General features: G+C 37.9%; 1 protein-coding gene across 6 annotated transcripts in view; it reads right to left on the minus strand.

Annotated features, from left to right (window-relative positions):
• Positions 1–17224, minus strand: part of LOC106868825 (solute carrier family 23 member 1) — a 182947-nt gene that overhangs the window by 26887 nt on the left and 138836 nt on the right. For all 6 annotated transcript variants that reach the window (XM_089347311.1, XM_089347310.1, XM_089347314.1 and 3 more), the window contains one exon: positions 17109–17194. In XM_089347311.1, the coding sequence (XP_089203437.1) occupies positions 17109–17194 (86 nt within the window). The remainder of the gene's footprint in view (positions 1–17108; positions 17195–17224) is intronic.

Here is a 17224-nt window from a genome sequence, read left to right on the forward strand (position 1 = left end):
GAGGATAAAATGGAGACTGGCAGTGAAGCAATAGCTGTTTAGAAAAAAAAGCTTAAATTATCAATATTGCTAGTGTACAAAGAAATACATAGTGAGTCTATGTTTAAATATTTCTTAGCTTCACAATAGTTTCGAGAAATCATGTCAATATCTGATCTCATATTATCTCCAACAGACATTTTGTGAAATAAAGTGGAAAAACAAGTGGACTTATTTTATTAAAGAAACTAAGGATGACCATCAAAGAAGGTTGCTGTCCTAAATATCTCCCCTCCTTGTGGCCCACAAATATACCTTACTTGACTAACATTACTTATGTTATTAACCTAGAAAGAGGTGAATGGCAAAGTTTATCACCAAGTGATTTAAATGCAAAACAATGATAAATTTGTAGAGATATTATAAAGCATCCATGTACTTCTGTTCTGATATACAGGGAATAATACAAAGAAAATTGGTCAAATCCTGATGAAAAGCTTGTTGAAAACACAAACTGTTGGGCTTGAGAAAAGAAATCAGTCACTTCCCCAATGTTTGCCTTCAGCCTAAATTGTAGTTTTTGTATATATACTAGCATTAATATTTTCAAAGCAACCAAAACCAGCCAGAAAATGATGTCTTTGTACACATTTAATCTGTAGTCATTGCAAAACAAGATAGAAAACTATAGATCTCAACTTAAACCTTAATCCACCTAATCAGAATAAACGAAACTAAAATATAGCCTTCAAAAAAAAAAAACTTCTAAAGAGGCATAAATATTTATCGAAGAATATGATGAAATAATAAAAACGCTAGCATTCCTATAATTTTAGAAGTTATGTGAAATCTTGATTTCATACTGTAAGTACAAGCTGTTTCCCAACTCAACCATTTTTGTTCTTTTGACAGTACCACGGTCATCTGTATTCTTGTCAATCTAAACATAATTAAATACTACAGAAGACAGAGCTCGGTGCTGTGACAATATAATCAATAAATATTGTATTATGTTGCAGTGCTGAGGTGAAACCACCTGGAGAATGCAACACGAGTCTAATTCAGTATATCCTTCTTAGAAGATGGATAATCCCACCCTTCACAAAGTCAGTATAGATAATCCCCCAGCAATGACTATATACATCTGATTAAGAAAATTTTAAACAAGTAACTGTCACAAATTCACAAATTAAATATGCTATTATATAAAGAAAGAAAAATAGTGTTGTGTGATTCATTGAAATATAACATTGACAAAGCAATTTATGAGAAATGGACAAAATGTAATTATTTCCACAAAATGAAAATACTTTTATTGTATTTTTTTGTTGTTGTATACCTTAGTATGATATTATTAAATACGTGCTGGAATCTGTACTAAGTAGGTGTAATAAAATCTCAAGACCTAGGACACACCAACATCAACATCTTCCACCGCCTGATAACGTGGTTTTAATAAATATGCTAAGGAATCACATATGCAAAGGTCATATAACTCTGAGATGCATAGTCAAACACAACTGAAAGGTACCCCCCTCTCTCTCTCTCTCTCTCTCTCTCTCCATCACACAAACAGACATGCACTTTAGAACTATGGTTGCTACATGTGCAATATATATAAAGAAGGAGAAAGTGTAATGGCAAAAGCAATTATATATATTTTTTCTTTTGCTGATCCAATGAAAAAAGAAAACCAACAGAATTGTACTTTAAAACTTCAGTGCTTCGATATTGATCAACATATAATATTTTTAAAATTTATTGATAAAATATTGGTGGTTCGACAGTGTGATTACTTCTCAAACTATTTCTAATCATTAAAAACAAACACTCACACATGTCATTGAATTATTCTCTTTGAGTTATCTTCAAACTAACAGTTTCTATCTGTAAACAGTTGATGATAATTAGAATATAATTTACACACACACACACATATATATATATGGACCAGTGCCCCTAGACTGGCTCTTGTGCGGGTGGCACATAAAAGACACCATTTTGAGCGTGGCCGTTGCCAGTACCGCCTGACTGGCCCTCGTGCACGTGACACGTAAAAGCACCCACTACACTCTCGGAGTGGTTGGCATTAGGAAGGGCATCCAGCTGTAGAAACTCTGCCAAATTAGATTGGAGCCTGGTGTTGCCATCTGGTTTCACCAGTCCTCAGTCAAATCGTCCAACCCATGCTAGCATGGAAAGCGGACGTTAAACGATGATGATGATGATGATAATGATGTGTTTATAGGCAAATGAATCAAAATCTAACTGAATGTGATGGAGAGAAAAAGGGAAGAGGTAGAAATATGTTAAAGAGATTATCATCATTACCAAATATATTTGTTGGGGGTGGATATACACCTTTGTTTTGATATCATGTACTGGTTGTAAACAAGCAAGTGTGGCTGTGTGGTAAGAAACTTGCTTCCCAAATACACGGTTCCAGGTTCAGTCCCACTGCATGACACCTTGGGCAAGTGTCTTCTACTATAGCCTTGGGCTGACCAAAGCCTTGTGAGTGGATTTTGTGGATGGAAACTGTAAGAAGCCTGTCATGTATATATATATATGTATATTTATTTGCGTGTCTGTGTTTGTCACTCCACCATCACTTGAGAACGGATGTTGGTGTATTTACGTCCCCATAATCAGCAGTTCAGCAAAAGAGACTGATAGAATAAGTACTAAGCTTACAAAGAATAAGTCCTGAGATTGATTCGTTCGACTAAAGGCAGTGCTCCAGCATGACCGCAGTCAAATGACTGAAACAAGTAAAAGAATAAAATCATCAACAGTATATAAGCAAAGTTGTTCATTTCCAGCCTTCTGCAAAAAACATGTCTAGCCATAGGAAAATACTACCCTGCCTAGAAAGGGGTTAGGGTTAGCAACAGGAAGGGCATCTGGCTGTAGAAAATCTGCTGCAACAAAAATTCTGTCTCATCCATACAAGCATAGAAAAGTGGAAGTTAACTGATGAGGATGATGATGATGACTACAAATATAATTAAATTTTCATGTCCACTAATTTAGATAAAGCCTGACAGCATGACATAAATAATTCATCAAATGTATATTAAAATTGTTTATTATAGTTGAAAAGAAAAACATAAAAAAAAAAGAATAGGACAAAAATCTCAACTATTATAATATTTTAAATATCTTTTTGCGACTGCTTATTCATCATCATCATCATTTATCATCTGTTGTCCATGCTGGCATGGGTTGGACAGTTTTACCAGGCTGGCATGCTAGAAGTATTCACCAGTTCAATTTGGCATGGTTTTCTATGGTTGGATGCCCTTCCTAATGCCAACGACTCCGAGAGTCCATTGGGTGCTTTTATGTGCCACTTGCATGACACCAGGGTGCTTTTATATAAGGCGTGATCATTACGAGCATCGCCTTCCTGGCACTCGTGCCAGTGGCACATGAAAAGACATCCGAGCGAGGTCACTGCCAGTGCCGCTGGACTGGCTCCTGTGCAGGTGGCATGTAAAATATACCATTCTGAGCATGTCCGTTGCCAGTACCGCTTGACTGGCCTTCGTACCGGTGGCACGTAAAAACACCCACTACACTCTCGGAGTGGTTAGCGTTAGGAAGGGCATCCAGCTGTATCAGATTGGAGCCTGGGTTAGCCATCTGGTTTACCAGTCCTCAGTCAAATCGTCCAACCCATTCTACCATGGAAAGTGGACGTTTGATGATGATGATGATGATGATGATGATATATATATATATATATATATACATCTATACAAGTTTGAGGAGGGTATTGGATTTAACCAAACCCAAAAGGATACAGGTAATATCGAGTAAGTGCACCATTCAAATGAACACAAGCAAAATACCTCGGACACAATATGGCATATATTCACCTCCGCTATCTCAGCCTTTGCTGCAGCAACTATTCCCGGATTATTCCCACAAGGATTACTTTACACGGATACTTACTAATGGAATGAAACTACACTCCAAATACTATTCTCTCTTTCTTTCTTTTTTCAGCACATCACACTCACTATCACTTCATACTAAAACTCTCCGCTTATGAATATAATAATCGATTCCTTTACCCTTTCTGTCTCCAATGAAGGGAAGTACTGGATCTTCCCAGAAACAGCTGTAAGACTCTATCCATAAAATTATATTTCCAACCTTACCATTGCTCTCTTTATCCTTTATATATTTATATATATACATCTATATATATATACACACATATATCTATTTATCTGTACATATAAATATATATGCATATATCTCTACAAGTACAAGAGATACAGAGAAGAAGTTCAACTCAGGCAGACTACGATTGGCGTATACATATACGGATTTAATATGATAGAATCGTCTGAAATATATATTAATACATTCAGAATATAAAGATATAGAAATATAAAAATATATATGAATGTTAAAAATATGCAAGGACAAATAAATATATAGACATATAAATATAATAGTGTATAGATAAAAATATAGATAAGAATAATGAAATATAGAAAGACATTTCTTTTTAAAAATTCAAAATAAATTATGGAATGGAGGGAGTAATAGATGTTTAAAAAGAGTTTTTGGTACCATATTTAAAGGAAATGAAGTATTCCTACGATCATTTCTTGAGTTCATTCAAATAGTACGTTTGAATCTTACAATGATTCACTTCCAAGGAATGCCCCCATCATCATCTAAAGAAAATTTACAATTATACATATATCTATATATGTATATATATAAATATATATATACATATATATATATGTGTGTATGTATGTATGTATGTATGTATGTATATATAGAAGTCCCCTGGTAGCTTGTTCAATCAAAGCAGTGGTTCTCAATGAATTTTTCCCCATGGACCCCTCTGACTCCTATTTTACTCTACTGGATCCTCATAGATATTCAATGTTTTAAAAATCCTATTACACTTCTATAATTATTATCAGGAATTCATCATCATCCTCATTATTTAATGTCCGTTGTCCATGCTGGCATGGGTTGAACAGTTTGAACAGGGCTGGCAAGCTGGAAGGCTGCACCAGACTTCAGTCTGATTTGGCATGGCTTCTATGGCTGGATGCCCTTCCTAACACCAACCACTCTGAGAGTGTAATGGGTACTTTTACATGCCCCTGGCATGGGTGCCATTTGCATAACATAGGTATCTGCCACGACTGCAATTTTACTTGGATTGATGAGTCTTCTTTTCAAGCACAACATAATGCCAAAGGTCTGTCACTGCTTCTGTGAGATTCAATACTCAAAAGGAGCTTTTCATGTGCCACTGGCATCGGTCACTTTGCCTCTATGAGGCCCAACACTCAAAAGGTGCTTTTTACCTGCCACCAGCACAGGTGCCACTTACATGACACCAGCATCAGCCACAACTACAATTTCACTTGGCTTGATGGGTCTCCTCAAACACAGCATATCGCCAAAGGTCTTGGTCATTAGTCATTGCCTCTGTGAGGCCCAAAGTTCAAAGATCATGCTTCACCACCTTGTCCCATGCCTTCCTGGGTCAACCTCTACCACGGGTTCCATCCACAGTTAGAGATCAGCACTTTCTTACACAGTTGTCCTTGTCCATATGCATCACATGACCATACCAGTGCAGTTGTCTCTCTTGCATACCACACCTGATGCCTCTTATGCCTAACTTTTCTCTCAAGATGCTTACACTGTAACAAACATGCACACTGACACCGCACATCCAGAGAAGAATATAGGCTTCATTTCTTTCAAGCCTCTGCATGTCTTCCGCTGTCAGAGTCCATGTTTCACTGCTGTGTAGCATAGCTGTTTGCACACAGTCATCATACAATCTGCTTTTCACTCTGAGGGAGAGGCCCTTTGTCGCCAGCAGAGTTAAGAGCTCTCTGAAATTTGCCCAGCCTAATCTTATTCTCACAGCTACACTCTCAGCATCCACTTCTCACTTGGTTACCTAGATAACAGAAGCTATCTACTACCTCTAGCTTACCCCACTGGAGTTTCTTATGGAGTTTTTACCTACGCTTTCCCACAGAGCCATGTATCTGAAGGGATTTGTGATTTGTCTGCCTTCCTACTTACTAAGACTTTGGTTTTTGCAAAGTTAACACTAAGGCCATTTGATTCTAGATCTTGCTTCCATATCTGAAACTTCTTCTCCAGTTCTGGTAGTAATTCAGCTATAAGAACAAGGTCATCAACATAGAGGAGCCCCCAGGGACAGCCTGTCTTAAATTCCTCTGTTACTGCTTGGAGGACTATGATGAACAAGAGGGGGCTGAGGATCGATCCTTGCTGTGGCACTCAGCAAGCTATCCCACAGGAATTCCCAGTTGCCCTCTATGTCACAAGTCTGTAGTTCCTCCTCCCTAACATCAAATTTCTCAGGTAGAATATCCCTAAATCTCTGACCATATGAAGGGTCCGTAAGCTTCCAAATCTATCCTTTCTAGATTGGTCTGCTTCTTGGTATCATTCTGGTCTGGATTCTAAAGTCACTAATGTCTAGTCTATGCTGGGGGGGTACATTCTTCATCAGGAAGGGTCTTTGTTTTTAAGAGCAACCATGCATCCAACTTTCTAGCGAGAATGTAATCGATCTGGCTAGCATAATCATCTGATTGGTAGGTTATCAGGTGGCTGGCTGGCTTCCAGAAGTTGGTGGTGTAGGTCAATAGGTTATTTGCATCACAGAACTCCAGTAGCCTTGTTCCCTTTTCATTTCAGGATCTAATTCCACAGCCCCCGTCTGACATGCCCATTGAAATCCCCAGCCATGAAGATGAGATCATTGTCACTCACCTTTGAGGTAGCCTGCAGAAGAATATCATAAAACTGGTCCACTTGTGTGGCATAGGCAGAGATAACTGTTGCTATACTAACCTGAGCTTAAGTACTCTGTTGCACACTTTGACTACCTCTATGACTTTATCCACCCATTTCTCTGCAAGAAGTATACCCACACCACCTCCCCCATTGCTGTTACTTTTCCAGGTTTTATACCGATGTGTCTTGCCTCTGAGGAACATGGCTGAAGCTCCTCTCCACCTTACCTCTTGGATGCAACATACATCAACACGCCTCCATTCAATCATCTCAACAATCTTGCTAGACCTACCTTTCAATGTGCCTACACTGACAGTGCCAACTCTGAAAACTGGGAAAGGGACATGAGAGGGAACATGGAAAGGAGAGATGGAATTTAGCACCTGAAAAGAAGGTTTCAATGATCGTTTGATAACTGACATGTCACATCAGTTGTTCTCACTTTAACTTACCATCATTCAAACATGTTAAAATTGTTGCCCCTATTGGGGGTGAGTGTAATGCAAGCAAACATAAATAGGTTAATGTTTAAATTAAGTAAATGAGCTGTTATTGGGTAGTCCATTACATATAGAGAGAAAGAAGTAGGTGGTTTGTCAATTTACAAAGTAACACATCTTTTGGTACATGCAGTAGTGTGGATGATTGGTGGGGGGGGGGGCAGAGTCTTCTGGTACAGAAGCAAGGCAGAGTCTTCTGGTACAGAAGCAAGGAAGAGTCTTCTGGTACAGAAGTAAGGCAGAGTCTTCTGGTACAGAAGCAAGGCAGAGTCTTCTGGTACAGAAGCAAGGCAGAGTCTTCTGGTACAGAAGCAAGGCAGAGTCTTCTGGTACAGAAGCAAGGCAGAGTCTTCTGGTACAGAAGCAAGGCAGAGTCTTCTGGTACAGAAGCAAGGCAGAGCCCTTTTTGTATAAGTGGTGGGGGCGGGTATAGGTGGCAGGGGCGGGAATGGATGGGCGCATTATAGACAAGCTTTGCCTCAGGAAATAGCAACAGCAGTAAGAAGACACTAGTGAAGCAGGTAGACAGACAGAAAGAGACTTGAAAGACTTTATCACTGGAGGAAAACATAACAAGAATGAGAAAGACACAAGTTATAAAACAAAGCAAGGACATTTATGAATTTTAGAGAGAGAGGGAGAGATCACTGAGGAAATCATAGCAAAATATGGGAACACATGGGTTATGAAACAAAGAGAGAGAATATTGCAAAGATTTAAAGAATTACAAGTTTTGAAAGTTATTTGAAGAATTAAATAATTACAAATTTCAAAAGTTACTTTAAATCAAAGTACACCATGTTAGTAATATGAGTTAGATGAATGAATGATGAGCGGTTAAATTCCTTAGCTTCGCTAGTCATTTCATGTGGTATAATAGTGTCAGCAACGAAGCAAGCAATGTGAAAGTTTGTATGAAAAAAATTTTTTAAATATTGCATGTATTGTAGAAAGAACTGTAACCAAGTTACTGCACATAAATTTTAACAACAAAATCTTATATGTTGAGAACCACTGATTTAAAGTCTTTCTAGCAGCTGTGAATTTGAAAAGATTCATTAATTGTATTTGAAGGATTTCAATATATGACATATGCCAAGGTCAACAATAACTGTCACAAACAGGTGGGAGGTCTTAAAGAAATTAACAAGCTATTTCAGTCATTTCATTGAAGTAGTCATTAAAAGTGCCTCCCTCAGCTGTTTTCTAGAGACGATCAAGATTTAAAATATTTCATTTCTTTTTCAGTAATCTTTATAAACTTAAAAAGTGTTTAAAGGAATTTACGGCTTATTTTTATGGCTGCCATGTAATGAAGTTGATTTCTTTTCACCTGCAATGTCAAATGCACATAAAGAGATCTATCATTATTACTATCCCACTGAGGACACAAGTATGGCTTTGTAGTTAAGAAGTTCGCTTCATAACCACATGCTTCCAAGCTCCTTGGGTAAGTACATTCTATCATAACCTCAAAAACTGTGTGGAAGTTCTTTGTATGTGTGTACGTGTACATTATATATATACACACACACACACACACACACACACACACACACACACACACACACACATATATATATATATGAAGGCATACTGACAAAATGCTGCTCCTCTAAACAGAAACCTTGCCTGTCATTCTGGTTTTGTATCACGAAGTAAAGCTGTCCTTGCTGTTCCATTTACCAAAAGGTTTGCAAGGCACCAGCAGGCCTCAAGAGACATGTTCGTGTCCACAGAACATGATTACTGCTTTATTTTACTGAATCCTCATTTGTTGTTCATGACAAAAGAATCTATCACACACACATATATATGTACACACACACACACACACACGCACACACACACACACTCACACATACAATCATCCATACATACATGTATATAATTATCATTATCATCATTGCTTAATGTCCAATTTGCCATGCTTGTATAAGTCAGAGGATAACTTTGTTGAACCAAATTTTTCAACACCCACATGCTATTCCTGTTGCCAACTCCCACCTGTTTCCAAATGAAGTAATATTTCCTGTAGTGTATCAAACAACAAACAGCCCAGACATGCTTTCCCAGAGTATTGCAAACAAACAACACTCTTAGTATGAACAGTGATTCTTTATTTACCGCTCTCTGTCGGTTTCAATGACAAGGGTCCCACTTGATCCAATCAACAGAACAGCCAGCTCATGAAATTAATGTGCAAGTGGCTGAGAACTCCACAGACAAATGCACCTTTAACATAGTTCCCTGAAAGTCTCAGTGTACGACTTATTTTTGCGAGCTGAGTTTACATTCAGCCACATCAAAACAAAAGGAATACATACTCACACACTGACACACACACAATAGACTTCTAGTTTCTATCTACCGAATTTCACTTACAACGCACTAGTCAACCCTGGACTACTGTAAAAGACTTTAGCTGATATTGTCCATGCAGTGGGAATTGAACCCTCAATCACACAATCCCAAAGCAAACTTCATAACTATACAGTCATATCTATATATATTAGCAACACAGGCAGTATTAATATTTAAGAAGTAAATATTTATCACCGCTTTAACGTGGATGCTCTATTAGAACAAATTATACTGTGGAAGTTACCATGAGAGAGACCCACAGATTGGTTTTTAGTGCAAAACACACTTTTGTGTATATTGGTAGTGGGGAGATAAATCCCCACCACCTCCAGATCACCAAGACCACCAAATCACATGATTTTGGTCTTCCTTGACCTTGTCAATGATGGACACTCAGCCACTAGAGATAACAGTGATTCATCTCTGCCAGAAACATATAAAAAAACAGTGCCAGAACAGACGCTGGTGTCGTGATCAGCCAATGGACTTGTAAAAAATATTTATTAGTGACACTGGCAGCTTTAATACCAAGAGATAAAGAAACAGAGGTTCAAATTTGTCTGGCAGCAGTGATGGAGTGGGTGGTGTGGGCAGCAGTGATGGAGTAGGTGGTGTGGGCATACTCTTAGCAGATAAGTGGGTAGATAAGGTAATTGAGATAGACAGGGTATGCGATAGAATTATGAAGCTAAGACTTGTCATAGATAAATTAACAGTTACATTTATTTCCACCTATGCTCCTCAGACTGGGCTGGCTGATGACCAGAAGGACCAATTCCTATGAGTTCCTCCTGCAGACTACCTCAATGACAAGTGACAGAGACTTTGTTATTGTGGCTGGCGACTTTAATGGACATGTTGAGTAGCAGTCCCATGGATTCCATGGGGTGCATGGTGATTATAGCTTTAGCCCTAGAAATGAGGAGGGAACAAAGCTACTTGAGTTCTGTGATGCATATGATCTCATGATCTGCAACACTAACTTCAGAAAACCAGCCAGTCACCTAATCACTTATCAGTCTGGTGGGCAAATAAGCCAGATTGATTACCTCCTCACCAGGCAATGAGATAGACAGATGCTCACAAATGCAAAGTCACCCCAACATAGGCTACTAGTTAGTGACTTCAGAATTAGGTCTAGAAAGGCTCAAGGAAATAAACCACACTGGAAAAGAAGATTATGGAAGCAAAAAAACCCAGCAAACCATCAGAAATTTAGAGATATTCTAGTGGAAGCCTCTGACGAAAGAGAGGAGTAGACAGGGACATATAGCTTAGAGGACAATTGGAAGTTTCTGCAGAACAATCTACTGAGGACTGCGAAGCAAATCTGTGGCTGGTGCAAAGTCCCGAGGCCAAGGGTGACATGGTAGTGGAACAAGGAGGTAGACAGTGCCATAAAAGCAAAGAGACAGGCTTGGAAAGGCTGGAAAAAAGGTGGAAGCAGAGAATTATATCAGGGAGCCAGGAGGCAAGATAGGCAACAGGTTTACATAGCAAAAAGGAATAGCAGAAGGGAAGAAGTTTGCCAGTGTTTTACAGCGCGAGGATGAGAGGCATGAAGTGTTCCAAGATGTGGTGGATGGGAAATGTGTGCAAATGGATAATGGTATGCTTGCACTTAGTGTCTCAAAGAAGAAAGAGGCATGGAAGTGTCATTATGAAAGGTTACTAAATGTGGAAAATGAATGGGAGGAGAGTCTTTCAAATATTGAACCAAAGGACCAGCCATCAGAGTTAATAACAGTATAAGAGATAAAACAATTAAAGATATGAAGACAGGGAAAGCCCCTGGACCATCGGGTGTCACTGCTAAGATGATAAGAATCCCCAGTGGTGTGGGATACAGCCTAGTCACTTGCATTGTTAATCAGGTCATTCAGGAAGGCACCCTCCCCACTGGCTGGTGCAGTAGTGTTATAGTTAGCTGCTACAAGGGCAAAGGTGATGCTTTAGATAGAAACAACTAGAAGTATCAAAGTGCTGAACCAGGTCATGAAAGTTACAGAGAGAGAGTTATAGCTCAACTGATTAGAAATAGAATCAAACTAGATGAGATGCAGTTTGATTTTGTGCCTGGGAAGAGTACCATAGATGCCATCTTCCTAGTGAGACAGTTGCAGGAAAAGTATTTGACCAAGAGTAAACCACTGTACTTGGTTTTTGTCAACCTGGAGAAAGCTTTTGACAGAGTCTCACACTCTGTTATATGGTGGTCTCTAAGGAAGTTAGGAGTAGAAGAGTGGCTTATTACAGCTGTACAAGCCATGTACAGAGGGGATGTCAGTAAGGTGAGAGTCAGCCATGAATACAGTGATGAATTTAGTGTACAGGTAGGGGTTCACCAGGGCTCAGTTCTTAGTCCGCTCTTATTCATCATAGTCTTCCAGGCTATAACAGAGGAATTCAAAACTGGATGCTCATGGGAATTACTATACACTGATGACTTCGCTCTTGTTGCAGAATATGTAGCAGAATTGCAGAAGAAATTCCAGGTATGAAAGCAAAACCTGGAATCAAAGGGCCTTAAAGCTAAACAAGCTAAGACCAAAGTTTTTGTTAGCAAGAAAGCAGATAAGACTCTAATTCCATCAGGTAAATGGTTCTGCTCAATCTTCACCATATGTAAGCTATGTAAGTAGATTAACAAATGAGGTCACCTTTGTGTGTGGCAGATGTGCAGGAACAATAAGCACTAAGAGTACATGGGACTTAGACTCTCTCAAATGTCCAGCAGGCTCTCTCGAGGTAGTAGATGGTTTCTGTTACTTAGATGACCAAATTAGCAATGGGAGTGGATGCTCTGAAAATATTGTTTCTAGAATAAGAATAGGATGGAGAAAGTTCAGAGAGCTACTACCTCTGTTGGCAACAAAAGGACACTCTCTCAGAGTGAAAGGTAGATTGTATGATGCTTATGTACAAACAGCTATACTCCATAGTAGTGAAACTTGGGCTCTAAATGCAGAGGACATATGTAGACTAGAGAGAAATGAAGGCAGTATGCTCCGCTGGATGTGCAGCGTCAATGTGCATGAACGACAAAGCACAAATGTGTTGAGAGAAAAGTTGGGCACAAGAGGAATCAAATGCAGTATATGTTGGTCTGGGCATGTGATGCGTATGAATGAAGATAGCTGTATAAAGAAGTGTTGGTTACTGAAAGTTTGTTTAACAAAACTGTCCAACGAACGGGAACGTGAATCTCTGAGTAACAGCTTTTGTTATATTTTTGCTGCTTTTAAATAAAGCATATTACTCTACCTGTGGTATTTGAGTACTCTTTTTTCCACCTTGTTTCACATTTATGTGCTTACTCCAGTATATATATATATATATATATATATATATATATATATATATATATATATATATATATATATATATCATATCATATCATATACACACACATACACAGATGTACACATGTGTCTTTTGCCTATCTACATTGGCAAAGAATGTCAACATTAGCAAGGAAATTGAAAAACCAATGCTTGCTACATTTGTTCTGTGTTAGCTAAGAGAGACTTTCTTGTCAATTTTGCTACTGGAAATGCAATGACCAGTAACTGTCCAAATGAAAACTTGTAAACAACAACACTATTGCTCACAAACGTCTATATGAATACATAGATAAATAATATATAGATATATATATTATACATATATATACATAGATAAATAATATATGCTAATCTTGGAGTTATAAAATACATATTTACTTTGTCATCACACAGACAAAGGATTTGACACACCATCATTATTATATGACAGTTAAAAATTTATCAATATCATAAGTGATTGTAGGCATCAAGTTAACTTCCATCTGCATGTCAATATCATTGCTCTGTCCTCTAAAGGCAGAATGAGCCAACTGGTTGTATACACACTATAATGATGAATATGCTTCATGTCCAGGTTGAAATTTTAAATACTTCAATTTCTTTTATTGATCAATATGATATAAAAAAATTAAAGAATTTGGAGTTTTTCTGGCTTACTTTATGGCTACCACATGTTTTTTTTTTGTTTTTCTTTATTAAATTGGTGAGGAAAAAGGGCTAGAAATCAGTGAGATCAACTAGTTAGTATTCCTTTTCAACAGCTGCAAGCTGATGACTGTTGGAAAAACACATGCAGGGAAGGGTCTCTACAGAAGTAATATTCAGGGGAAGAAGGACTGGAAATATTGGTTAGTGTGGAATCCAAGATGGGATCACAATATTAGTGACAAGAGGACAAAAGACAAATTAGTAAGGAGATGGTCAATAGTTGTTTGGCGATGAAGTATTTTCTAGCTCTGAAGAGGGAAAACCAATTTTTAAAATGTTGTTTATGCGATGTTGAGTATGTACATTCACTATACCAGGAGATGATGAGGCCTGGTATTTATAGTAAGCCTGAGGATTGTAATTGTGTGTTGTTTATGTTTAGGGTTTGGAGCATAATAATGTTTTCTTGGCATGTGTCATAATTGAGTCTGTGTGATGATGAAGGAGACAAGATTGGCATGATTACATTGCAGGATGGTTCTTTTTGCTTTTTGATCTTGGTTCATAGAGTTAGTACAGGTTTAGTGTGAGGTGCCAAGTTTTCATGTGGGTGTCATAATGGGTGGAGAGAATTAAATAACAATGAAGGTTGGTATCATCTGCATAGAAGTAAGTACTGAAAAGGCCAGGACATACAAGATGTACATATAGAAGGAAGAATATGTGGGACAAAACCGAACTTTGGAGTACACTGGGTTTGAAAGTGTGTGGTTCAAACAGAGTCTCATCAGCACATGGTGTGATGGTTTGATCTGGCAGGATAACACCAATGCAAGAGACAAAAAGTGGATAGAATTTATATACTAATGCTGGTGACATGTTAGAAGCACCCAGTACACACTGTAAAGTGGTTGGTGTTAGGAAGGACATCCAGCCAAAGAAACCATGCCAGAGCAGACAATGGAATTTGGTGCAACCCCTGGCCTTACTAGCTCCAGTCAAACCATCCAACCTATGCTAGCATGGAAAACAAACATTAAATGACGATGATGATGACGATACAGAAAAAAAGTTTAGGGGATATTAAGGCTCCCACACAGTAAAGTTGTCCAAGTAAACTTGGAATATACATTAAGTATAAGCTCACTGAGATACAGAAAATAATACAACATGATTTCTTTTATTGACACAAGATCACAAAGTGTAAGAGAAGAGCATAGTTGAATGAATCAAACCATGACTAACTGGTATTATTTTATCAATGAGGCTGGATTTGAAACCAAAATACAAAGGGACATAACTAAAAGCCTTAAAGAAAATAACCTAATAAGTGTCTCCATGAGGCACAAGAGCTTATAAACCTGATACTTATATCTAGATTCAGTAGTACTAAATGGATGGGAGTGGAGGTGCAATGGCCCAGTGGTTAGGGCAGCGGACTCACTGTCATAGGATCGCGGTTTCAATTCCCAGATCGGGCGTTGTGAGTGTTTATTGAGTGAAAACACCTAAAGCTCCAGGAGGCTCTGGAAGGGGATGGGGGTGAACCCTGCTGTACTCTTTCACCACAACTTTCTCTCACTCTTACTTCTTGTTTCTGTTGTGCCTGTAATTCAAAGGGTCAGCCTTTGATAATCACTGTGTCACGCTGATTATCCCAGAGAACTACATTAAGGGTAAACGTGTCTGTGGAGTGCTCAGCCACTTGCACATTAATTTCACAAGCAGGCTGTTCCGTTGATCGGATCAACTGGAACCCTCGACATCTTAAGCAACAGAGTTGCCAACAACAAATGGATGGGAAATGAACCTGGTCTTGAATAAATATGTCATTCTATTGCAAGAAATATTCTCAGCTTCTTTTCTTATTCTTCACACAGAAGTAAAATGAGAAAGTACAAAGAACTAGAATTAAATATCTTGCTCAGAGACAAAGTATAAATGCAGGAGACATGAACTTGTGCTTCTTCCATTTGACCATTTTATTACAACATTCCAACAAATATCTTCAGTCATATTTGATGAAGCAGATCTCTGGCCAGATGTACTTCCTGTCACCAACCCTCGCCTACTTCCAAGCAAAGTAACACTTTCCCTTGTCTATTAAATAACAACCTGGACATGCTTTTGTAGAAGGATTGCAAACAAATAGCATGGGTTGTATGAATGTAGCTCTTTGCTTACAATTGGTGCATGCATGTCAAAGGAATAATACATATACACATGCTCACATTATGATTGGCTTCTACCAAATTTTTCTCACAAGGCATTAGTTAACCTGTGGTTACAGCAGGCACCAGAACTCTATCAGCACATGCCATGATCTTGTAGGATGCCAACAAAAAGTGTCTTATGTACACAACTTGATATAACTAGTTATAGATGAGCCAGTGAAAGAGTTTCTAGGTCATTGCTCAATCTGCTAGAAAGAGCAGCCAACTCTCTTCCAAGTCACAATCTTTTCTCATAAAGAAAAGGATACACTGGAATGAAGCAGTGCTAGATATATAGTATAGTATGTTCTTTTGATCATAGGCATGCTTGATTAGAACTGATCTGGGATCAAACAACAACAACAACAACATAAAACACATAGTTATAATGCTGTCATATAACTAAGGAAATGATCTTTAAAGAAGACCAATAAACTGCTGTTGGTAGTTGACTTAAGAAAGATATAGCTACACTGATATTCACTAATAACAATATTGTAATTTACTTTTTTTCTTTTAGTTCAAATCAATTTTTATCACTTTTGAGATGATAAAATATATATCGGTTAAACAGGAGAGGCAGGACAATTCTGCTGTAGAATGCCAAAATGATCAGATGCTTGAAATTGCAACTTGGTGGTTAGTAACTCTGAATTTAAGCCATAACAGTTATGGGTATCAGATCTGTGGTTGTTCTAGAGAAATACATTTAGAACAAACCATTGAATATTCCCAAAGAGAATGGCAATAAAAAGGGAAATCAGTTGTAATACACATCAATGTCAAAAGATGTGTGAACAAGACATGATTAACCAGGAAGGTGCAGTCTAGCAAAAGCAATAAAATGATTAAAAAAAGAACATTACAGCAGCCTGATACTTTTCAACCTTTTTTCCCCATTTCTGTTTAATAAAGAAAATGAAGTGTGATATCTTATATCAACGACTACGATAAAATGAATCAGTTATTAGATAGGTTATTTTCTTTGTTGCTGTTTCTTAGATATTAGATTATAGTCATCAAGAAGTGCAGTTTAATTACAGACTTAATCCAAATGAAAGACAAAAACATGGCAGTAAAAAAAAAAAATCCAACTCAGAGGCATTATAATATATTTGACTTAAACAAAGCAGTTTATGATATAATTTGATAACAAGCAATATGTTCTTTCATAATAACCTGAAATGAATGCATACCAATGTGGCTGCTTCAGAATTATATAAAGATATACTTACATTCTGGACATTTCCATTCTGGCAGAGTTGAAAGTGCAAGCAATGGAATCATATATTCTATACTAGGTCCTTGGTATAGGGGTAATCTGCATAAAGAATATTAAAATGGTTATAAG

This window comes from Octopus bimaculoides, chromosome 2 (genome assembly GCF_046866305.1).
Source record: "Octopus bimaculoides isolate indiv1 chromosome 2, ASM4686630v1, whole genome shotgun sequence".
NCBI lineage: Eukaryota > Metazoa > Mollusca > Cephalopoda > Octopoda > Octopodidae > Octopus > Octopus bimaculoides.